General features: G+C 30.2%; 1 protein-coding gene across 1 annotated transcript in view; it reads left to right on the plus strand.

Moving 5' to 3' along the window:
• Nucleotides 1-26,553, plus strand: part of LOC106467423 (KICSTOR complex protein SZT2-like) — a gene marked incomplete at its 3' end in the record, with an annotated part of 86,873 nt that overhangs the window by 38,237 nt on the left and 22,083 nt on the right. Inside the window, exons 7-17 of the mRNA XM_022395604.1 lie at nucleotides 7,632-7,718; nucleotides 8,052-8,219; nucleotides 9,785-9,928; nucleotides 11,573-11,638; nucleotides 14,354-14,557; nucleotides 16,145-16,259; nucleotides 16,965-17,152; nucleotides 17,859-18,086; nucleotides 19,843-19,921; nucleotides 23,573-23,703; nucleotides 24,284-24,446. Coding sequence (XP_022251312.1) covers nucleotides 7,632-7,718; nucleotides 8,052-8,219; nucleotides 9,785-9,928; nucleotides 11,573-11,638; nucleotides 14,354-14,557; nucleotides 16,145-16,259; nucleotides 16,965-17,152; nucleotides 17,859-18,086; nucleotides 19,843-19,921; nucleotides 23,573-23,703; nucleotides 24,284-24,446 — 1,573 coding nt within the window. The remainder of the gene's footprint in view (nucleotides 1-7,631; nucleotides 7,719-8,051; nucleotides 8,220-9,784; nucleotides 9,929-11,572; nucleotides 11,639-14,353; nucleotides 14,558-16,144; nucleotides 16,260-16,964; nucleotides 17,153-17,858; nucleotides 18,087-19,842; nucleotides 19,922-23,572; nucleotides 23,704-24,283; nucleotides 24,447-26,553) is intronic.

The raw sequence follows: 26,553 nt of genomic DNA on the forward strand, positions 1-26,553 counted from the left end.
TAGTAATTTACAATTTTTTTGTATTCCAAAATGCTTATATAAAGTCTACAAAAATTATTATTTTTTCCATCTCCACATTGGAATTTGGATGAGGCTTAGGAAGTATGGCTTATGAGTGCAAACAAAGACTTTGTAGCATTGTAAGTAATAGAGATCATTGTTTTCCAAATATTTGTTATTTACTATTTTATGTTTGAATAAAAATAACTGACATTTAAGTATTTATTTGAAAACATCAGTTATATGGTAATGTATGGTAGCCAATATGTTACTGTATTTTACAAAGTAAGAACTTGTTTTATTTTTCTACTCCTTTACATTGAGGTAGAATAAAAACAAATTATACAAAACTAAAGACTTGGCAATCCAGGAAAAGTTTATTTTTGTAACTTGTGAAAGTCTAAGAAATAAATTTATCACTGATCTTAACACATGAAAAGGAACATCTTTACATAAAAGTGTGTAGATCAAGGAAAATTTCATAAAAATGGCTCAGTACAAAAACCAATAAGAAAAATAAAAGTTTTAGAACATATTAGTTTATTTTCAAGTAAAAGGTAATCACATGTAAGGAAAACAATGTATGTACAAACAAAACTATTAAAAAGATTCGAAATTTCAGAAAATAGTATTGTACATTCAAACAAAAAGTACCATTTTTGGCTTTTTCCTTACACACATTGACTCTTTGCTTTTAATGTCCACTTTTAATAGAGACTTACAGATGGCTCATTTTCTCCACTGATCTGTTTTTTTTAGGTTACTCCTGCGATTTTAGCAGGATATCGGGAATCTGTGATGCTACATTCAGTTTCTTCTTTTTGGTTGCTCATTTGTCTCATTCTGAGCCATTGCAATCTTTATTCATGTTCCATGCCTGGCACCTTCCCATCTAAGGTAAAAAACAGGTTATTGCTGCACCATTTCTGAAAACTGGATCCATGGAGTGCCACAAAGCAGATATCAACATTCAGTGAGAAAGTGTACTGATCTTGTATTGATAAAGCAACGTTAATCAGGAAAAGAGGCTTGTAAGTGCAAAGTGTGTATGTGTGGTACTTGTGGAAAATGCCCTCGATGTCAGTGTGGATGCGACGGTTTAGACCCAGTGGTCAAAATGGCACGAAAAACAGGTGGGAAACAGCTGCAGAGTAAATTAAAGGCACAAAGAAAGAAACAAAAAATGATTGATTATGCTATTCCATTGGAGAGCAATTAAGATGAAATGTCTCGTGATACTCCTGAGAATCCCTTGGATTTTATGACACCGAAGAAACGATGCAGATCATCCAAGAACTTAAGTGTGAAAGCAAGGAGTTGAAGGCTTTGTTGTAGTACTCCAACAGGGAGTGGGAATGATGTCTATTCAATTTGGCATTTCTTTGGTATCAAATCTGCAATGACATCAATCTTTTCAAATGAAGAAACTTGACAGAAGGCATCAAGAACAATCAATTGCTTGCATTCTGTATGACTGTATTAAGGATACTATGCACCATGTTACTCCCAGGTGATCCAGGTGGTCTTATGAACATGACTGGAAACAAAATTTGTGAGAAATCTGATGATGTAAAACTATTTTCATCTGCCAACGAAGTGCAACAAGCTCTGCCAGAGAAATGTATTCAAAGAAAATACTTGTACTGCTATGTCAGTTGATGACATTCAAAGAAGTGAAAGAGAGATTGAAGATTGGAGAACAAGCTTTTGAAACAGCTAGATGGCATTTTCATTTATTGAAGTCTGGGTTTCAGCTAGAACCTACAGTATGATCTGTCAAGCATTACTGTAAGTGAGCTGCACTGAAAGTGGTAGAGTTCATCTTGAGCCCAATCAGTGTGAAAGCTTTATCTTGGGGAAAAAAAAAGGTTGAATGGATGGTAAAACAATTGATTTCCCTTGCTTGTCAGAAAATAACAGAGTACATTTATCGTGAATACTTGGAATGGTTCCTGTATGCAGCAGGTAGCATATCGTATGGCTCTTTCACAAAAGTAGTTTCTGCAATAACATCATTTGACCAGAAGGCACGAAAGGCTGTTGACTATGTCACTGGTATCTTGTTATATGATAATATTGATGTTTTGGAATGCATCATTGGTCGAATTCAAGTGGAGGCTGTAAAGCAAATATCCTGCAAAATGCTGACAACACTTGAACATTTCTTAAAGTACAATTTTGATGCTCACATTACAAGTGATTGTGCAGTCACAATATCTGATATGCACTTGTCTGTGCAGTTTCTGAAACAGGTGCTGCGATTGTCAATAGTTGTCAGAAATGTCAGGTGCCATTTCGTATGACTCATTATTTGCTGAAGCATGCACCTTCAGACTGTCATTTACTGCTGAAGGGTTGTGTGCACAAATTCAAATTGTTTTTGGCTCATCGTATTTGATTGGAGAATCAGTGTAGGAGGATTCAGTCAATTCACGATAACCTTTTACCTGATTAAGTGATTATTGTTGTAGGCTACAAAATGAAGTACGAACCAGAGTATTTCAATGAGAACTTTCGAACATTACGGAAAGAAAGGACTGAGTTGGCATGGAACCATGGTGTTTACTCGCCTAATTGTAAATGGTTCAGATAGACCTTTCAGGATTTCATATTATGATCATATTTCCGGAGGTGATTCACAGCAGGATTCGGTTACTGTCTTCTCCTGTTCGAAACTGTTTTGATGCAAATGAAAAAGGCTCATTTGAACGTTAAGAAACTGTACGTTCAATCGGACAACACAAAGTGCTATCAGAATGGATTGCTAATATTTGAAATGTTTCTGTTAGCTCACCAGCATGGTTTTGAATTGCAATCGTTTGTGCATACTGAAATGCAAGATGTATACATTGATGCCCATTTTGCCATTGTAATGCATCATGTGTTGAAATATGTCAATATGGGGAACGCTGTAATCTCTCCAACTTAACTCAGCATAGTGCTTCAGAGCAATGGTGAACTAGCAGATACTGTAGTGTCTTTGTTCACACTTGATTGGGAGAAAGTGTCTGAGCTTTAGGTTGAATACAAAGAAACGTTCCAGTTCTTTGAGAAGATTTCTCGATGCAATGAGGTGGTGTTTAATGGAACTAGACTTCATATTTATGAGTATTCTGGCATGAACTCTTTCATAGTTGATTTAAAGGACCTGTTTCATCCAGTGTCATCTGTGGATGATCAAGAAAATTCTGCTCAGATGAAAACTCGGATAGTGAAATTGATGTTATTGATGAACAAAACGAATTGCAGCCGATGAATGATAGCAATCATTGTGACAAAATATACATTCACAACACATGCATTGAGGTACATACAACACAACAGCAAAACACCACAATCTCTACTGGAAGCAATGAGTTTGTTGAAAAAAGACAATGAATGGTGTATATTTCAGTGCATATTCCCAACAATGAGAAAAAAAAGATCAACACATGTGTTGTGGTGGTAGAGAAAAGAATGATTTACTCACAGTATCGTTGAAACATGCAAAGAATCTCATTGATCAAGGTCATATGGATTTCATTGATACTACGAAACGAGGTGAGATAGCATCATCAAAATGAATCTGAATTGGATTACGATGACATCGATTTCATCCCAGAAACAATCTTGCATGGTTGGGGGAAGCAACTTGCATATGGTTTTGTCTATGGAGCAAAATACATTGACAATTTCAAAGATGATATTGATGAGGTGTTTATGAGAGGCATTAATGACAAGCATAACAAAATGGTACCGGAAGAATGCTTGAAGAGCTACAATGGAAATACCCCATTCGAATTTACCAACTGATACTGAGATTAGAACACAAATTATGTCTTTGACAGCAAAGTACAAGAAGCATGCTACATTGCAGTTGAAATCCAGAGGTATTCAGGAGTAATATCAAATGATCATTACTGAAATTGTTTCGGCATCCAATTACTCAATTGCACATGCTCAGGCTTTTCTGGAGTTCAAGAAGAATAGCATCATTGATCAAGGTGATGAGAATTATCCCACTGATGCCAAGATCAAGGTCTTCGTATCTACCCTGAAAATAAAGAACAAGAATGCAAACAAATCGTCAAGAACACAACAAATTACGCTTGATCTTATCCAAGAGGCTAAGTCAACAACACAACACCACAGGTACATCTTCTAAGGTGGAGATCCACCAAAAAGACTAAGTTTATCAATGCGTAATTTGTCATTAAATATGTGAATTTTTTTCATAAAGCTTTGTGTGGAATTTTAGTTCAACCTGAAAACACTAAAAATGGGGCTTTTAGCTCATTCCAGAATGTGATATATTAAGGTCTGCCACAGAGCCCAAATTCTGGGTGCTTGGCTCATGGAAGCACTGTTAAAAAGGAACATAGAACAAATTAAATATAATTCAATCATTTTATTCCATGATGTCTATAGTAGCATGGTTAATACTCAGCATGCATATAAATTTCAGTGTGCAAGCCACCAGTCTGGATAAGCATAAGTAAATGCTGAATGGGATGAAATCAATTTCAGATATTTCTATTTTTTGGGAAAAGTTGTTTCTTTGAGATACACTGAACCAAAACTTTTATATAAGAAAAATATTTTACTGTAATAATTATCTTTATCATACAGTGATAACAACAACAAAAGTCATTTGCTATTTTGAGTTGCTTTCCTGTCAGAGCTGGAGCTGTTATCTGCAAAAGATGTGGGATGTTTTTCTTTAATTTGCTGCTACAGCACTTCATTTTAATTTTACAGTTGGCACGTTTCCAAAACTCATTCTCAGGAGGGTAAGAAAAATAGTCCCTCACAACAGTCCATTTGGTCTTTTGAAAGGTGTGGCCATTGCTTTTGCAATGTTAACTTGTTACATTTTTTTGTGTTACAACTTCAGTCACTGGTTTGAAGATGAGACAAAATGAATAATTATTGGGAAAAAATTTTATTGGAATTTAACCTGTTAGTCAGATATCTTAAACTTGCATTGAATTTTCTAATCAAATATCTGATTATTTGGTACAGCCCAAAATAGTATTTGACTATAAACTGGTGACTTATATGTTGCTGTATTTAACAGAACATGCTGTTAGTTAGCGTCTGAGTTATTATTGATGACAGTAAGGTATTTAAAGTTCTGCTTGTAGACAAAAGGATAATGTTTTGGAGATCTACAATTTGTTGTATAAGTAAAAAGAGAGAAGTTTTGATGCCTAGTTACCTGAATAATAATGCTGTGTTTAACTAAATAATCATAAAAGGAAAGATGGAAGTGTTATGACTCCTTTATTATTTGATCCTGCTCATTTTATACTTAAATTCCCATATCTTTCTCTCTGTCCTAACTTGATCATAGTTGGCTAACTCAACTACCTCTGACAATTTAACTTTAAAATCATTTAACACAAACACTATTAACTTATTATCCTTACATATTCATTTCTCGGACTATTTGTGAAAAGAATGCATTTTCTTCTTGAAAATGACATACATGAAATATAATAATCTTGGTCTTAATTTTAATAACTTTTTTATACATTAGTTGAAAAACAGATGAATTTCTGCCATTATCTATCTACATGTAATATGACAACTGTTGAGAATAACACGTAATACTCAACATACCAAAAACACAAAATAACTTGAACTTACCTCTTCATTCTAAGATTTAGGAGCCATTGTGAGTTCATGTAAAAATAAATGCAGGTTTTTATTGCTGTCAAAACTGAAATTGATTCATTTAAATTATAGGTAATTTGATGAGAAATTGTAACATTTTCAGTGAAGATATATTGGAAATTTGAAAAGCACAGGAAAGATTATGTTAGGTCTCCAGATGTTGAGTGTCAAATCTGTGAGAAATATTCAAGACAGTTCAAAAGAAAATTCTCAAACATTTAATTTTCAAATTGACTTTAGCTCATGAGATCGAGCTACAATACCTACTGCATTTTTTGTTAAATATTTGCTTGTATTTACATGGTTCTAAATTGCATATCATAATATATATATATAGTTATAAAGTATACTTTTGTATGCAACAAGAGGAACTGTAATGTTAAAAATGTATTAAAAACTTTTGTCTTTGTGAGTGTATAATACAATTTAGTTAAATCCAGATTTCAAGTATCAAAGTCACAATTTCATTGTTTTATTTCAGGAATTGTAGTTTTTACACAAGTCAGAACCAACCGTTTATTAAGAAGAGGCAACTTGAGAGCAAACTTGTTGCACCTTTAGCCAGCATTTTGTCTTGCAGACTTCGAGAAGGTTATACGGTTAAGAGTGTTAGATTTAGTAAAGGTTAGTTCAGTGTTCTTCATACTACCAGCTAAATGTTGTGTATAGTAGGAAACTCGTAATAGGTTAATTTTTAATATTTTTTGCAGAAACCACCCATGTTTAGGAACTTCCTTGAGTTTTGGGACCTTTTGGTCCAACACTGGACCATAATTTTATGATGTACCTTTTAGTTTATTTTAATGATATTATACATTAGTTTTATATTATTTGACAGAAAAGAGTAAAAGCTATGCAAAGATAAAAAAATATCATTTCAAGGCTGTTTCAATTTCTTTGAAATTGCATCAGTTCAATATGACCCAAAGCATAAATAATGTACCTAAATTCTGAACAAAATAGGAGGGTTAAAATAGATATACTAAGATAATTGCTGTTGGGGAAAAAACAGAGCTTTGCCTAAAACAGTAATGTAATACTAAGAATGCTTTTGTGACAGAAGTTTTAGCTTAAAATAAAAATAAAGCATAATTTTGAACAAATGTTGAAGTTAAATGAAGAAAGTATTTTTACTCAACATACTTCATTCAATTTAAACTTTCTGAAAATTGTGAATTTTATAAATTTGTTTTTATGTAAACTTTCATTATTTGGTTTTTGTTTTGAAAAAGTCAAATGCACATTCATAATGTTATTTTCTGTTTCTTATTATTTTTGTTGTTGTACAGCGTACTGATTTCACTGAAATCAGTATTATTTTATCTATTTTATTAATCGTTATTTTATAGTGTTTTGTTAATCATTATTAAGTTGCTTTTTTAAGTTGTCAAGTTAGCAAAATGTAATTAAAATATGCTTTTCTGCTATGAGAATTCCTTCAAATAATTGCATGTATTTTTTATTCTTTAATGCAAAACATTTGTTAGGATTTTTATTAAAATAAAAAGAATATATATGCAATAATTCTTCAAAATGATAGTACTGTTGTAGTACTATGATGGGGATTATAAATTATTATTTTAGTATTGCTATGAATGAGGTAACTTATTTTCCAATAAATAAACTAAATTGCTGTCTGTTCCAATCATTTCAAGTTAACTAAGCAAATGAACCCATATTTAATTGCAGTTTTCCTTTGAGGAAGTAATATTGTTAGATTAACTTAATACAGACATATATGATAACGAGAGACTTGACTTCATGCTGTAACATTAACGTAAAATGGTGTTTGTTTTAGAAACATATGTAACAAGTATTAATTTAACTCATAGTTTTTCTGTTTGGTGAAACATTTACAGCAGATTGCAATGTATTGTATTTAATATATTAAAAAACAAGCATACTATATTTTTACTTCTCTGTACAAATGTATCAATACTCAATTTTTTGTTGATGTGGATTTTAGGAGATGGTAGGATTGAGGTGAGACTTGTGCTACCCTGGAAGTCAAACATTATATTAGAGTATGTAATTCTTGCAGCATGGCCACCTCGATCTAAAAAGTGAGTTGTCTTCTGTGTGTACCATGCAAAAGCTCTGGAAAACTTTTTTAAATCCACATGTTAATAGTAGTGGCTGTTTACAAATTTTAATGATTTTTAATAAATATTATTTGTAACTTGTTTATTGGATTCATCTTAAAAACAACATATTTTTTTTTCTTCTAAAGAATGTTATTAATTTTCCATAAAGTCTGACTAATTTGTACTGGTCTTAAACAGTGTCTTAATTGGTGAAATTGTTCAGTTTGCAAATAAATTTGGGGTTCACATTTCTTACCTTGTATGTGTCACTAATTTTAATACCATTAAAACAGGAGAAATGATTTCTTCTAGTGAAAGTGGTCATCCATCTTGTTCTCCAGCTCAACCTGAAAGTTGCCATTGTGAACTGATTGTTGAAGGAAGCTATGACTTCCTTCACGATGTCACATGTGTTAAGAAGCCTATCAAGAGTTTCTACAGAGAAGCTGTTGTGTGTAACTTTTGGAACACATTGAAAAAGTAAGGAACTATATGTGGTATTTTTTATTTTTTTGTACAATGAAATTTTTTGGAAAATTATAAGAAATTTTTCATTACTTCAAATTTGTTACTCCAGAAATTATTTTATTAGTTGTTTTCATTCAACCTGATATTAGCAAGATATAGATTACAAAGAGTGGCTTTCATAATTTCTCTCAAAATAATTAAAAAATTGTTTTAATTTGTATTTTCATATTAGCTGTTGTTTTTAAATGAGTAGCTAACAAATGTTTCTTAAAGATGGATTGAAACAAAATTTGTCCTCTTCTTTAAATGTTAACTTGCTGATGAATTGGCATACTATGTTTTGAGGTGTATACACACTGAAATGCAATTGCTGAGAGTGAAAATATTTATGAACTTGGAAGGCTCTTTCAGTTTCAAGGTTTAGTTCATTTCAAGTAGCCCAAATTATTACCAATTTCAACCACTTAGTTGATAATAAAAAATTCGACTACTAGAAGTGAACTAAACCTTGAAATACTGAAACTGAAAAAGCCTTCCAAGTTCACAAATATTTTCACTTTTAACAGTTTCATTTCAGTTTCTTGTCAGAATGTGTGTGTGTGTATATGCCTCAAAACATAGTATTTTGATCTAAATAGGATTACAAGTCATATCTGACCTGTATTTTCAAAGTAGCTGAATGTTTGAGGTAGAAGGACTTTTCATTAACAACTCATATCATGTCAAAAGTACTATTCATGATTATGAATAGAGATGTTAATAACAGCTAATGTTCAGTGAAATTATATGCTTTTTTAGAACCTGTTTTTAGAGATTGTTGATATTTGATGTGTGAATGATATATTTTTCATTCATATATTCTGAATTAATTTTTCACGTTGTACGATAACCTCAATTTCATTGCTTGATATATGCATACAAGAAGTTATTTTTTAGCTGATTAATAATGCACATGAAGATGAGATGAACATTGAAATGTTATTCTCTTTGCTCTCATGAGGCATATAGTTTGTTATGCTTTTGGAAAATATGTTCATATACAAGTTTACTCTATAAAATAATGACATTTTATTTGTAAAATATACTAGCATATTCGATCTTTTTTTTTATCTGCTTCACCATTAATTACCTTGTTGTTACGTTTCTGTCTATACTCATGCATGTGTTTTGCATTACATCTTGTTAGCTTCAAAATCATGAATTTTATTATTCAGTGTGAGGCTGTTCTTTAGTGTTGAATAGTATGAAAAGTTTTAAAAATGGTGAATACAAATATTTTTAAAATATGAAATTCTCAAAGTATTCTCAAGTAAGTTTTTTGCTTCATGAACTATTTCTTAGTTTTTTCTTGAACATAAATACAATGAAATTAAAGATTGTGACATTAGAAAGAAATAGGACTTTTGTTGTTTCTTTCTTGTTTCAGTTTTAGTATTTTCTTTTAGGAAGAGCAAAAATCTCAAGTTGTGATGTCAGGGTCAAGGGTCAGTTCTTGAGAAGTCATAATGTTCAAATTATTTTACACTTTTTGAAAACTAATTTTCCTACAACTAATACTTTTAGTCGTTTTGTTTCAGCCTTTCTCATACAGATCAACTTTTGGCTCACCTTCATTCATTCACACACAACCCAGTGTTTTATACTATTCCAGACAGCATAAAAAATGGGGTTCCTCTGTTCTGCTTACCACCAAACGCATCCAAACCCATTTTATTCTCCAAGTAAGTAGATGCAGTATTTCGTGACTTCCTATTTGAAAGAATATTTATGAAATTTATCATTGGTGTTTTCATCTTTTTTCTTTCTTATTTGCTTAGTTATCTAAAGTTTGCTCATGTCAGGTTTTGTATATAGGACTGGGATTCTTTACAGTAAGTGTCTCTGACTTATTGACAATAAATTTCAACAATAAACAAACAGCAATACAGTCCACTTGTTTTAAAATATATTATATATATAAATAATATGTGTAAACAAATCTGCAGTAAACTATAGATTTTAAAAATAACTAAATTTAACACTTGCATTAAACATAAACAATCATGTATATCAAACAGCTCACTTAAAATGGCATTTCATAATTGAAAAGTTTCTAGTATTTTATTTTACTCTTTATTTTATCAGCCATGATAATGTTTTAGGATATATATGTTGCAGTTCAAAAAATTAATCTATAGTTAATATTCTTGATTTGAGTATAGTGTCATGATATAAAAGACTGATTGGTTTGGATATTATTGATTGATTTGTATTTCTGGGTGAATATTTTATTATTTTTGTCTTTTGTTATAATAAGAGTTAAAAGCAAATGATTGTAGAAGGTTTTGTTAATAACTAATTGGTGTCGAGAATATTGAAACTGACCAGATGACTATGTAATAAAGATATAAATAGTGTGAGATGAGTGGGAAGCAGTAGATAGACAACAATAGACAGATAATAGCAAAAGAGAATATAGTTGTGTGAAGTTAATTCCTGCAAAGGTAATAGGCCTAACTTTTGATATGTTAGAGTGAAACTAACAGTATAAAATAAAAGATAAGAAGGATAATTTTATTCCATCAAAGCCTAGTTCTAAAGTAATTGAATCAGCCTGGGTACACTTTAACAAAAGGAACAGAGGATCTTCAGAAGAAAGAAGATCAAATGAATTATGGTAACGTGCACCACAACTGTAAGTGAAGCACAGACAGAACACTAGTACGATAGTAATATAGAGAAGATAGTTCGACTTGTCAACTGAAATTCTAAAGTAATTGAATAGGCCTAAGTGGATTTTTGACAAGTAGAAGAGAACTATATATAAATATTGTTTATGATATGCCTGTAATCACTATATTGTGAAGACTTTGCTGTACATACATTTAACTTGTTCTGAATATATATATTATTTTGAAGCCAAGTGAAGTGCATGCTATTCATTTATCATGGAATTTATCGCCAACAAGTCACAGACACCTACCATAGAAGAATCCTAAGCCCAACAACAACATAGTATATATTTATAATATTAAGAAATGTAAGTAAAAGCCATTTATTTCGACAATTGGCAAAAAAAAGAAGAACTTGTATATAGTATTTTTTAAATCTGACATACAGTATCATTGCGTTGATGATGTCTGTTTGGTATTCAATAACATTACGTTAACATAAAATTATTGAACTGTTGTTCATATTTGCATAGTTTTAATTTATTATGCATAATACAACAAATTACTTGCAGGTTAACATTTAGGCATGTTTGATATTAGTATGCCAACAAAATTACCTGGATTATGATATAAAATGCTTCTTATTTCAATAAATATATTGAAAACACTATAAATGTAGCATTGGGTAGTGTAAAATTTAATTTTGTTTCTTAGGAATTCATCACATACACAATTTGCTTCATTTTGGAGACCTATTTGCATGCTGGATATTAATGTTTGGTAAGAATTTTTATATTATTCATCATAACATAAAATATATGTAAAGAAGGTTTTCCCTTACTCTAATTGAGATTTTATATATTTTTTGCTTGTATTAAGTATCCTCAAATATTCAAGTGGGTTTTCTAAAAATCTGTTATAAAGTAAAGTTTTTTGGGAAACACAGTTGTGCAATTTTTGCTTTTTTTTTGAAAATTTAATTCAGTGTTGATAAATTGCACCTAGTTTTCAAATTGAGTTTTTATTTATAGTGAGCTTTAACAGTCAATGTTTGTGCAGTAGCCAGTTCTCATCCTGAATAAGATTACTCTTTTACCTGTAACCATTGATTCTCTAGGTATTTATGCAATTAGAATAAAATTATTCTACATTTACCTACTCAGATTGTCCTTCAACAGTGTAGTTTATTATATCCTTACTATTATTTCCTTATTATCCTTTAGTCGAATCAAAACCTACAGTCACGCACAACGTGATTGTCTGATAATAACCCAATCTTGATTCATGTAATTACAAAACCTTCTATGTTAAAATCACATTAACTTTTGAAAAATAAATTAAGTCCACCGCAAAACAGTACTTACATCTGAAGGGAAAAAGATCGAACTTAGCTCTGTTTTGGTGTAAACCAACATATTCTCGTGTCGTGCATAATGTGTAGTTTAGAATAATGCTATAGTTTCCTTACTATCCTTCATTATCCAACTTACAGTTTAGTTTTAGCCATTTTAATATTGTTTCTTGATTTATCTGTGCTTGAGTTGGATTTCTATAACCTATGTTTCTAAATATAACTAAGTTCCTCTATATGCTAACTGCTTGTGACTTTTGTGACATTCCTGTTGTTGTGCAGCACACAGGCTTCTTGTTCAGTTCCAGTAGCATTCATTCACTAATGTTTGTGTTTTGTACAAATTAGTGCTTACTCATACTACTTTTTTTTCCCTCATAGCATATGTCTTTTGCAACATGCAATTTTTTAACTCTTTTAATATTTTCCACTCAAATATTTTGCTACATTAGGATGTTTTGGTGGATTTCAGATTGTTTTGATTATCACATTTGCCTGATGCCTTTAGGATGTATTTCAGTAGCAACATGTATTCTTGTGGTCTTTAACTGTGAACTGTTTTTCATCTCATGTAAGGGGGGTTGTCTTTGGGATGAGAAATATTTTATACACTCGTTTGATACACCTCTTTCCTCCATTTTTAGCAGTCTCAATCTTGTTCCCCATTTTTTATTCTGGCTTGTTGTGGATCTTTGCTTTCTTAGCATATACCCTTTTTCAGGCAGTAGTCATGTGGTATTCTCAGGAGCACTGATTTCCCTTAGAGTAATCAGGTAGGAGCTACAGAATAACAGGAGGCTTACCAGAAAATATTTTGCAGAGTGAAATGTGAATTCCCCGATCTTGATTAAGATCAACAATAAACAAGAGACTGGAAAGAAGTTAAACACATTACACAATCTGAATTTCAAACAACAGCCATCAAAGTTGAAAAACAAAGAAATAGTTGTATCATTTTGATGCTTTCACTGGAGACCTATAAAATCAAGTATCTTTCCCTTATCATCTCTCATATATTAAGTCTCAATCTTTTAAAATTTTAGTCTTTTAGGTTTTGTTCCAAACTGCAAAAATGTGGGATTGTATATAAAAAACAACAATTTTATTCATCTTAGGATGTAAGTGCTATCCATGATTGGTGGTCACTCAACAAAAAAAAAAGCAATGTTGTATCCTTGAGCATTATGTGACTTTCCACTTAATAGGAACTTTTCCCATGAAAAAATCTGACACTCTATTTGAATGACCCAATTTAGTAGTTAACTAGGGTAGTTGGAACTTAGTGGCTACTTAAGTACACATACACATTATGTAGACAAATTTTGAAAATTGTATATTAAATAAGGAGTAGGAAACAGAGCAGAAACCACAAATTTAGTAAAATTTTCTCTTTATTTGGCAACTCTGATTTTTAGTTCAGCTTTCTTTCATAATTCATGTGTTTTCTTTTTTATCATTTTGGCTCTGTTTTGTGTCATGTAATTTTTTCGTTGTTTTTGATGTTATATGGGTCCTATACTCATCTATATACATGTTTCCTCCTCAATATTTCTTTTTCAGGGATCATCTTACCAGACCATTTGTGAAAAATTTTCCTAGTATTTTTTGAAGTTATGATGCAATTCTGAGATTAATGGCACAGTTTGTATACTGGAAATTAATGTGTGTGTGTGTGTGTATATGTGTGTATGTATATTTTATTTTAAAGGTGAGCTTGATTATTAATGTATATCATAAAAATATTTTGGGTATTTTGATGTAGAAAAGGTTTAATTTTTTTAAAGTTTATTTCTGAATTTTCAGTCTAATGGGGAAAGTATACAGAGTTATTTTATATCTGTTTTTTGTGATTTACCAGTAAGGTCCTATAAAATGGCAAACCCATGCTTCAGTCTCAGTGTAATTAGCATTATTTTTTTATCTCTAATTGTGGATAACTGCAAAAAGTTTGACTGAGGTTATTTGTCTTTTGATATCAAAACATTTAGATTATTAAGAAAATATTTTTTAACTTCTTACTATTCAACAGTTCTTCTAGCTGTGAATATTTCATCTGTGTAAAGTTTGAAATTGACTTCTAATTCTGTTCATACATTGATTCTGTCATTTTGTTGATTTTTTTTCTTCTGTTATTAATTTTTCAGGCAGAAATGGATGCATACTCATCGTATTGGACTAGTCTTACAACATGATGAGCCTTTACCCAAGAATGTTCATCTTCCCAATTCTAGTGGTCGATATGGTCAGGTCCAAAGTCGTCAAGCGCTGACATTGGTGGATGCACTTTTACGTGACCACAGTTCTTTTGTACTGATTGAAAATCATTCCTACATTAAGTTTTTGTTTGGGTTAGTGATTTTGTTTTTAATTAGTGTGTTAACCCTAGCGCAACAGGTCAGTCTTCCTAAAAATGGATTCATCAGTATAAGAAATTGTTTTTTAAAAAGTAGAATAAGCTACAATGGGAAGCTGTAGAGAAATAGTGTCGTATATAAAATTTTGAGTTTTTAATGATCAAGAGAATGCGCTTCTGACTTTTGAACATTCATACATGTATGTGATATATCAGAATTATACACAGATGTTACTTAGCAGATCAACACAGTCAAAATGATTATCAATAAATAATTATATATATGGGATGAAGTGTATAGTGACGTTGTGTTTGAGATGCTGGAAATTTCTGGAAAGTTTGTATAATAACACAGACCTGCAATGGTTTATCGTCTTGATAACACAGGCCTGCGAAGGTTTTATTGTCTTGATAACACAGGCCTGAGATGGTTTTATTGTCTTGATAACACAGACCTGCGATGGTTTTATCAGCTTGAAATTTTTACATGTTCTACGGTAATTCCTGTACGCTGAATCTGAAAATATAAATTTTTCTCCATTACGTACAGATTTTTCACAAAATGTCATAATGCAATATATAAAAGAAAGACCACAACACATAGATTTCACACAAAAAAATTAGAATGAATGAGGATGCATATTCATTTCATCAGTGTTCTTCCCTTTTCTTCAGTTTGTTTGTATTTTTGTTAACTAACATAATAAAAAAATTTTCATTGTGATAAACGAAATAATAATTTGATTGTAGTAAGTTTTTTTCTTCCCGATTTGTTAAAAAAAAATCCTTGTGCGATAGAAAAAAATTAATATTATTTTCGAAATCAGCATAGCTAAATTATGGAAAATCCATTATTAAAACCAAAACAACTTTTATGAAGTTTAAATTCGCAGGCCTGTGTAACCAGTGAGCCACAGAAATAGATAATTGTCTACAATCAGAATTTTTACCATGTTTGCAATAATTAAGTTTCAAATTCAGGGTGTTTTTGCAAGTAAATGCTTTTTGGCTTCTTCATGTACAAATCTACAACTATCAAATGAAGAAATAAGGCTTGGGCTATCATATTTTGTTTGTATTTTATCTAATAAGACTAATTGTAGAAAGTATGTTTATATGAAAAGATTTAGTTGGTAATAGAAAAAACAATATTCTGGTTAAAATGTAGACTTGTCTCAAAATATAATCACAATTTTTCTGTTTAAAATATTTCTTAAATGTAATTTTATTAAGTAAGAAAATTTATAATGAAAAGAAAATTTGAAGTGGTAATGGGAAGCTGCAGAACAGAGCCTCACACTAAAAAAAACATTTTCATAGAAAAGGTTTTTTTTATGTGATTGATGTTTAACAAGTTAATTTACACCATAAGAAAGCCTTTAGTTGACTGTTAAAATATGTTTCCAAAGAATTAAAGACTACTGTGGAAATGTTTTCCACTTCTAGATTTGTACATGATGATAGTACACTGTTTAATAACTTTATCTATACATTTTACATTATTCTTATTTTATTATTTGAGAGTGCAAAAGTTTTAAATTCAAATATTTACTTATGGAAATGATTTGTTATATCTCCAAAGTGAGTTGGAGAAACCCCCAACATCTTTCTACATTATCAGAGTTATATCAAAGGCATCTTGCATGGTCATAAGGCTAGCCTTTCTTGGAGGGACTCCTGGTTATAAAAGAAACATGGTAAGAACATTTTTATGCAGTTCTTGCATATTGGAAGATCTTACGAATATTTTTTACATAGTAACAGAATAGATTGTAAGAAAGGTTTTCACACAGTTTCTAAGGGTGTGAATAGAGTGAATTTTGTATATGTTAGTAGTATTTTATACGCTTGAAGTAAATATTAAGAATGTTGCTACACATATATTGTAAAATTGGGAAGCTTATAATTATGTTTATCCTAGTTGATATCTTTATACATGTCCTGTATCTATACTCAAATCAAGGTGTTTCAGTTATATTACAATTTACAATATCTTATACTATTAAATATTATATTCTTCTTCAGTTGCATTTATTCTGTCTTTAGTCTGTTCTAAGTGTCTAGATGATTCAATTCCAGATGTTTCTTTTTTGAAGGTAATTTTTTTTATACATTTACAAAATTCACAGTAAAACTTGCATAGAGCATATTAAATAGATTTTCAAAAATAACACATATTCTTAGTATTAGCTTTTTTTTATTGAATACTAAACACAGTAGTGCAGTGATTGCGTATGTCCTTCATTCTGTACCGTTAGTACTGAAAAGACCATCGGTGAGGTTGTTGTTATCAGATGAAACTGATATTGGGTAATTTACAAATTTTTTTTTTTTAAGTTATAAAATGTGTACTTAAAAAAACATCAATTTCGTCATGAGCTGAACAATTATCTGTATTTTAGATTGTAAATGAACTTCAAGATAAGCTCTTGAACCTCAAATTTCCCAAACGTGGAAGAAACAAGGAAGTACAAGTACAGACAGTTGAGAGAGAGGATTCATTAAGAACTGGCCACTCATCGGAAGCTCTCACTCAGTCTAAAAGTTGTTGTGTATTATTAAGGAAACCAGTGGAGAAAATTTTAATCAGGTATCATAAACTTAATAGCTCATAAGCTCATTAAATTAAAAGTTTGGAGATGGCTTGACTGGGTAGTGAAGAAAGCTTTACTATAAACGTACGACATTCTGACATAAGCTTGTCAAAGTGTCGTACATTTATGATAAAGGTTTCTTCATTACCCAGTGATGCTGTCTCAACTTTTATTTTCTATAAGTGTGTTCCTCATTATCAAAGCTAACTAAAGTATTTCATCATGTTTTAAAAAAATCAAGTCTTCATGATATACTTTTAATGAATTAGGTTACTAAGCTGGTGTGTATTGGGATGATGAATGATGATAAGATTTTTTTTTTGCTTCTGTCAGAATGCTGTTTATGTTAAAATTATATTATATCATGCCACTATCTTGAATAGTATATATATTTTTATATTATTAAAAAAGACAAGAAATTCGTAAAACGAAATGAGTGCCAGATTACAGTAATTTGTTCAATTAACTGTTATATTAGCTGTTCTTTTTTATTTTTTAAAGAGAAAAGCAAATTAAAAAAACAACAACCATATTAAAGTCGAAAAATTAAAAACTCTTGGAAGAAAACTATACTTCACTGTAAAATTAATATGGGGTCAGTTCCAAGGACCGATTATGGGACCATTTTTACTTGTATATAGTTAGAATATATTTTGTGCTTGATAGATACTTAATTTTGATTTTGAAATGTTTCATTCTTAGATATGAACGTATGCCATCAGATTTCCTCAGCTCTATTCCATCATCATTATTAACCAACCATGGGACGAGAAAGCAAGGAGTGTCCATACCAGAACAAGCTGTTACAAACATTTTGACTACACTAAGTCGTTATTTACATCATCATCGCTGGATTTGGACAGTTCAGAATAGTCCTAGCACCCCATTGCCCTTAGCTGCAGTTGCAAGGATTCTATCCACATTGACAAAGTGAGGTTTTTGGAGTCAGTTTTTCAGACTATGTTTCTGATTCCTTGCACATTTGTGTATAAAAGTGAAAAAGTAAGCCAAAAATATAAAGAATAGACAGATAAAAATAGTGTAGATACTACAGTGTGGGAAAGGTAAAAGGTACTGTAGTAATATGTTTCAGCAGAAATAGGACCTACACAGTGATGGGGTACATCTTCTTTCAGGTTAAACTTCTCTTTGCAATAATTTATTTGATGAACTCACTTTTTTTTTGTGAAGAGAGTGGTATTTAGTACTTAAAAAAGTAGTCCTACTTTGTACAATAACCACTTTTTAACAGTTTATGTTAAAGAAGTATAAAATTTATTGTAACTTACTTGTTATAATGTTGTCATCACTCAGGCAAAGCATACTTTTTTATAGCCTTCAATCTTATTTGGTTACAGATCCATCAAATAGAAAATCAGACTCCTCTTGCCATCTGTCACATCCTATTCTTTGAAATTTGCAAATAGTTCTTTCTGACATTTAATATTATATTATATTAACCAATAGGCAGCCAAGGTTTTAATCTATCAAATGATGTATTATATTATGTTGTTTTCTGTACAGAGAATTGTCTATTTCACTTCCAGTTAAAACTTTATTCCCACTGGAAACAAATCAATGAAATTAGCTGAATTTTTAATGGCCCTTGACTGATAGTTAGAAAGCCAGAAAAATTGTGATAGTTATAGGACATTTCTGCTTTTTGCATGTGATTATTCTATATCATTTGATGCATTATTTAATTGAATAAACAATTTAGTGCAGTAGTACCATTAATACAAAAAGGTAGAGTTAAATGTAATTGACAGTTGACAGCAAAAAAAAAAAGATCCAGGTAAGTACTTTACTTTTAGTTATTCGTGTGTTTTCTTTAACTTACTATTATAAAAGTAACTAAAATGTAAAAATTAGAAACGTTTTAGGTTAGATGAAGTTAGATTAGGTAAAATAAAAAAATAATAATAAAAAACATTTTTATGAGGTATGCTTTTTAGCAACTTGTGAGTAACTTGTACATTATGTATTTCGATAGAGTAACGTGAGATGCACGTTTGCTAAGTAATTTACAAATTTATTGTGAGAATGTCAGTTAGTCATGGTTCAAAGGGCAATAAAATAAAATTTAAGTATAAACAGATGTATACTGTTAGGAGTTTAAAGCTATTTAGGATAAACAAATGTAGTTTCATGTTACAATTTGAAGTCATTCTAGAAAGTATTAGGTCGGCACGAAATTAATGTCCCATTTTGGAACACTTTCATTAATCACCTGCCAAAAACTTACATCATGTATAATAGTTAAAAGAAAACTTATAACTAATGTTGCATAGGTTGTGTCCATTGTAGTTCACTTTACACTACCTTTACTGTTTCTAAAAATTTTTGTACTAAAAGTAGAAAAAGCTACTAGTCAGAATGAGTAAAATAGTGTGTAACACAAATTTTAAAGGAATTCTGTCACGTATATCTTTAGGAAAATGTTCAAAGAACTATTTATAAGTGCTGTTAAACCCAAATGATGATTACTATTAGTATACAAGGAAACAGGATGAAAAGAGACTTAGGTGGCCTAATGGTAAATTTTCTCTGGAAGTTTGGTTAAAAAGTCTTGGTTAACTTGTGTAAAACTTTTTACTTCCTGAATAAAAGATCATAAAATTTAGATATATGAACTTAATCTATTAGTTGAGTAGTTAACATCTTGAATATTTTATAATTTCTTCAGGAGAAGACTGCAAGAAAGGTTTCACTTTGGACACTCCTGCTCTGGAATAATTAACATGGTGACTGAGCTGGATATGCAGGTATATACTTTGAATGCCTCTTGAAAATATGAGTTCTCAAATTCATAAATATTTTAGCTTGCACATTCATAATATATTAACTCTTTGATACCTGAATGGATGTAGCCTGCCTGACTAAAATTGTATTATTGAATAAAAGGTAATAGTATATAAACTAAAACTTGTAGCCATTTTTCCACATATATATATATATATATATATATATATATATATATATAAAACAGAGCTGAAATTTATCCAGTAAGAAAAGATTTATTTATACAATTTCATACATAACAATTACAAAAAAAACAGCAATTCAGCTTTTGGATGATTTTTTGGTATGCTCCCACACAAAAAAAAATGTGTTTGAGAATTTCCTGAATGCTTCTGATTCTGATATTATACTTGTAATCAGCTAGGAAGAAAGTCATAATAGATTTCAAAACAATAAAACTAATTTTTTCTTTTGACTTAAATACAAGTGTAATTTTATCAGTTTTAGCCAATCACTCTGTGTCAGCTTTTGTTATTATGGTGTAGTGTAATTGTCTATATCTAAGCTTTGAGAGACCATGGGCTACTGATCGAACCGTGTCACAAAAGCTCTTATTCTTTGTTTATTTGATCTGTAACAGCATAATGCTTCAACTTCAGTGGTGGTTTGCATAGAGGTCAGAATAAACTGATAAAGGCTTAGCTTGGTTATATGTTGCTAGAAGAAAATTCTTGTGAACAACTTTCACTACAAGTATAATCCTGATATGTTTTAAAACTTAATGATGAGGTATGGTAGGAAAATAATTGTTTTTTTTCCAGAACAAGATGAGGTAGGCTTAGTTAAATCATTCACCGACGCATTCACAGTGTTAGGCCTTGTTTGCATTATGCCATATTGATCTAAGTAGCTGCTTGAATGGAGAAAGAAAATCACTGAAAGAAAATGTAGAAACAAACATTTCAATGAATTTAAAATGGGTTTGAAGCTTGTTACATATATTAAATTTAACCTTCTGATTAGCAATAAACAATAATTGACTTGCTTATAATTTTGTCATGGTAAAAGCTCTTTTTACTGTATGCCAAGTAATGTAAAAATTGTGAAACTGCAAAATTGCGTGTTTACTTTCTGAATCAAAACAAAAATAAAATTTACAGTTTTATAAAATAAGTACTTTACAAGAATGTAGGAAAACATGACAATCGGTAATAAAAATCTACAACAAAGGTAAGCATTTTTAATTGTTTTTGAAAAAATGTATCAGAATGAAATATTTTCAAAATCCCAAAGTTGTGAATTCATAGATGTGTGTGTGTATGTATATATATGAAAATAAGAGATTTTAATTGTAGAATCTACAGAATTTGTACAAAATGACTTTGAAGTTTAAAACGTTTTCATCCAATAGTCTATTTTCACAATGCAGTTTAAAAAATCATAGAACAGATGCACCAATTCAGTGCACCCAGTTTTCAAAGTGTTAAATTAAAACTAATAAATAATTGTTGAAGACTGAAAGTTTTGGCATTATTAATGTAAGTTAAAAGAAGTTTGAAATGAGTGTATTATCAAAATGTACATCATGTGCATGTTAATTTTTTGTAATCATTCACCACAGGTAGAAGATATTTTCTGAAACTTAATTAGTTAAAAAATTCTGGTATTTAAACAAACACTTGTTGTATGTGTTCTTTAAAAATCTGATAAGTAAAGCTTGTTTAAAATGTTCTTTCATGTATTTTTATTCAATATAGATATTTTGATTGGGAAAAACTAAATTTTGAACAATTTTATTTTCCTTTTCTAAGATTTTTTTCATCATTTTGAGCTATATTTTGATCAGAGATTTTGAAGATTGACTGACAGAATAGTCAAGTCTTTAAAACTGGTAATAATAAGAAAGCAAACTCTTGGGCAGAATACCAGTGTATGTATATTACAGAATTAAAACTTTTCCTGTGGAAAGTTTAGATCCTTGAAATTGTGTACATGCAGTATGAAGTTGTTTTCTATGATAAGAGTGATCTGATTTTATTTTTATAACTTTCTATCATTATTCTTTATATATTTTCTGTATGGAAAAAATTTGGCAGAAAATTAAATTGAACTGATAACAAATAAGTTACTTGTTTGCATTGGTAATACAATTTAAGAATTTATCTGAAGTTTTATCTATTGATGGTTGGCTTCTTTCACATAGTTTTATTGGTAGGAAACCGTAGGTCACGGGTTAAAAAAATTTCCTTAACGCATAATTCTTTCAGTCCTGGTTGTTTTGATTTTGAAGTCATTAAGTGTGATTAGATTGTCACAATAGCCATACACTTGAAATATATTTTAAATTTGATCAGCATTTACCTTCATATTCATGACAGTTGTGCTTAATGACTTCACAAGAACTTTGCATAATGGAAAACGTTTTTCTTATCTGTGGGCTAAAGCCCTTTTCTCAATGAAAGGAGCAATAAAAGAAATAAATAATGGTCTTGACAGGAATTTGGGACTTAATACCTGGGGTGTTTGATTATTAGGCAATTGTCGTTTTGCCTGACATGTGATATAAAGAATTTATTGGGATGAGAAGTAAAAAAAAAATAATTAAAAATCAGTAATAAATAAAATAATTTTGAAAAATAATATTTCTTATGTACATATATATACATACACGTGGATGCACATACATATATATATACACATGCATACATGTGGCTGCTCATACATGTATAAATGTTTAAGATGATACTAAATGGATATGGTGTGTCTGGATGGATAAAAGAGAGAATTCAATGATGATGTCTAGTAGATGAGTAAAGAAATATAAACAAAAATATGGCAGGTATCTATAAATTCAGTGGCAAAGAATTTGATGTGTGTGTGTGTGTATGTGAGGGGGGAGGGAAATATTTCAAGAAAACCCATTTTCACTGGGCAGGCACTATGAAAAAAAACAAACCTATTCAGTGCCCAAGCTGGAACCTGGAATGAAAAAGGCTGAATAGATCATTAAAATCTGAAAAGAGAAAGGTGGAAAAAGAACAAATGTGCATTAAAATTTCTCATTAAACTTTAAGGAACATTGCCCTGAAGTCATCCTTCAGTGATGACACTCCAAATGGCAAGTTCTTGAATTATATTACTATTGTATAATTAAACTATATTTTTGGCATCTCTTGATGATTATCTGTAAAGGGCTTTTTTTTTGTCATAAAACACAATGGTCAAAGATTGGATTAATTAAAAATAATATTCTTGATTGGGATTTAGAAGTGATTTTATATTGATACCTTCATTAAAACATACTTTTTTTGGAATAACAAAACACTAAGTGTTTTATTATGGAGAATTTTTGAAAATTCTTTTGTGGGATACCATGGTCAGTGATTTGTTTTTTTGTGTTTTTTTAGTTTTCATTTTTTTTTTTAAATAAAAGTAAACAGTATTTGCATTTAGTCAAATAGGTTGAATTTTAAAGAGAATGAAATACTTAAGAGTTGTTAAAACTTTCTCTACAGTTATGAAAAAATAAAAAAAATCAATGCTAGACAGAGTCTTTAAATTTATTTTGTAGTAGAACATGGTTGGTCTCTAAGTTTGATAAACTAGGCTAGAAGATACATGTTACAGATGTGTTTATAAGTTTGTGGCTCCATCTTGTTTCATCTAAAAATTAGAGTGAAGACCATGTCTTGAGAGAAACTGACACACAAGTGCACATCAACAGTGATGTGGAAAAAGAGACTCATCCTTGCGTTGTCCAATACATTCTTTTTCCACCTTACTCCAACACTAAACTCGTAGATAGGTAAGCTTCAATAACTTAAATTTCTTCAGTTACTTTTTTAAACTTAAAAGGGTGAAGCAATTGTAAAATTCCCTCAAAAACATCCAATTGCTTCAACTTGCTAAATGTTTACACGCATGTTGTCAAACAAACCTTCATTTTACTTAGTTACTCATAGTTTCTAGTGGTAAAATACTTTATTTTTATTAATGTATTGGACACATCATTTTTTTTCTGCAAGCGAGCAACTTGCCAACGTGTGAGCTGTTTGATACTCAAGTCATTATTACCTACTTTTTGTACTGTTTTGCCATTGCTAATAATATTAATATTAACATTAATATTTTATCCTTAAAAAAGTCTTATTTTTATTTTATACACTAATGATTTACTTTTAAGTAATTTCATTTTATTGTTGTTGCAAAACAAATTGTATTTTATGGACAACTTCTTGAGGTTTGGATCACAAAACCTACAATAACAGCAGTGTATTGACTTAGCTATACAACAGATGTTGTCACAATTACATGGTGAAATAATTTTGATACATTTCATTTTGTCTTTTTTGTTAAAAAGTGTTGAAATTATTTTTTTACGTTAGTATTTCAGATGATGAAGATGGAGAAATTGAGATGGCAGAAGCTGATGGAGAACTTCAGCTGATTACAGAATGTTGGGTTGAGCCACAACATGGAGTTGTGACAATTCAACTTCCATACTGTAACTTTCTTCAAGGACTGAACTACCATAAACTAGTCAATGCAGTAAGATAATAATAATTATTATTATTATTAAGTTTTAAAAACAAAAAAAAAATCCTGGCTCAGTGTGCTTAGCATTTTATTTTCGTTTGATAAGAAAATCAACTATACTAGGCCTAAAGTTAATACACAAATTTGAGTTTGTAGCATGCATAAAAGTCAAGATAACACTAAAAGAAAATGTTAATGTTGTTCTAATTTTCTTTTATTTCAAAACTTGAATATGCTGTAGATGTATGTTCCTTGTTGTTAATAAGTTTTAAGTTGACCATCAATATGAATATATAAGCCAATGTAGAGTTCAGAGCCATTATATTGTTGCCAGGCTAGGTCAAGTGATAAGCCTTGGATTTTCAAATTAATTGCACATACTTCTCATAATGTAAATCATTTTATTGGCTGTTCTGGTATGAAAGTTTTAGTTAATCATACTTAAGTGTAAGCATATTTTGACATGAATTATTCATAGAAGGTAAGTATCACCCAAAGTGAAAGAAAGAGGTCACGTAGTGGCTAAACTATTTTTATTAGTTTTATATTGCTATTTTTCTATTGATAATTATTATATCATTGTCATTTTCACCCAGTCAGAGAGAGATCAAAGTTCTTCTGTCCTTGTTGTCAGACTTGGTCAGGTGACAGAGCTTGAATCTTTGCATAAAAGAAGACCCTCAAATCACAGTGTCACAGTTATTGTGTTGATTCTGTTTCCAGACTTGATAAGGTTATATGGTAAATGTTTTTGGGTTAGTTTGTATTTTCTGTCAATACTAATGACACTGTAGTATTACTGGTTTTTACTGTATTTTAAATTGTCTCAAATTGTTTGTCACTTGGTTAATCCATTGATATCTACACCAGTTTACATATGTAATTCCCATTGCTTTGTGTGTAGAATACTGCTGTCTGCTTGTTTTACAAACTATGGAATGGGCAGCAGAGTTTTGTTATTTTGGGGCTGATGCTAAAAAAATTCATTGTCTCTGAGGTTGCATTTTGTTTGTCATCATCTAAAACTTTTCTTACCATTCATCAAATTGTTATTTTTTTAAAACTGAATTTCTCTAGTAGTAATTTTTTTAAAATATAAGACTGTAGAAAAATGAATTACCTCAGTACTTACTATACTAAACAATAATATAATATGCACTCACAAAATAATTTAATCAATATTATCTAAACTAAACAGTCTATTTATATTATGGCACAGATTAATTTCCTTAAATCCATTTAAGGTAAAAGCATAATTAACTTTCATATAACTACATTTCCAGAAAGGATTTATCACTTTAAAGATGGGAATTTTAATGTATAAACAATTTATTTTCCTCATATATTCACCCACTGTTTTGAAATCCATATACCAGTATAAAAACGTATGAGAATATACATAAAAAGCTTAATTTATTTCTTTAATCATGTTTGACTTTATACATAAGCTGTTAACTTTCAGAAAGTTCTTGCTTTATCCACCAATAAGCTTTGAATCTCTGCTGACCCAGATCTAGTCTTGAAGAATTGAACAGAACTTCAAAGTTTTTTATTTTGCACCATACTTACAAACGTTTTACTGTCTTAAACATTTTTCAAGATAAATTATTTTTGTTAATTTTGAATTCTCTTTGGTTTTACAAATTTTTAATCATTTTTAATTGTGACTTCACGTTGTAGTTCTCTAGTTAACTTCTGTACTTTCTGACTAAAGAAAAAACAACAAACTCTTGACATATCTGACCTCTGCATTGAGTCTTTGTGAATTTAAAACATAAGCCTTAGTACTAACCTTTGCATTTGGATGGTTGATGTTCCTTCTTGGTTCAGTGTTGTGCTATTGTGGAGCTCTAGTATTAAGTTGTGCAGTAGATAAAAGCTTGTTTGTGTTTATTTGTATACCTCAAAGAAATTAAATTTCAACTTATCTCATTTTTAGCTAAAGCAAAGTGATACATGTTATTAAAATCTACTTATGTCATTATCACTTTTTTTCTGTTGAACAAATATTTTTAAAGCATTGAGTTTCTAAGCAAAAGTTTTAGGAAAATTTAATAACAGTAATAGAAAAAGAAAATATCTGACTAACCTTTGTAGTATAATAATCATATACATGTAT

Source organism: Limulus polyphemus, unplaced genomic scaffold, assembly GCF_000517525.1.
Source record: "Limulus polyphemus unplaced genomic scaffold, Limulus_polyphemus-2.1.2 Scaffold2609, whole genome shotgun sequence".
Classification (NCBI taxonomy): Eukaryota; Metazoa; Arthropoda; class Merostomata; order Xiphosura; family Limulidae; genus Limulus; species Limulus polyphemus.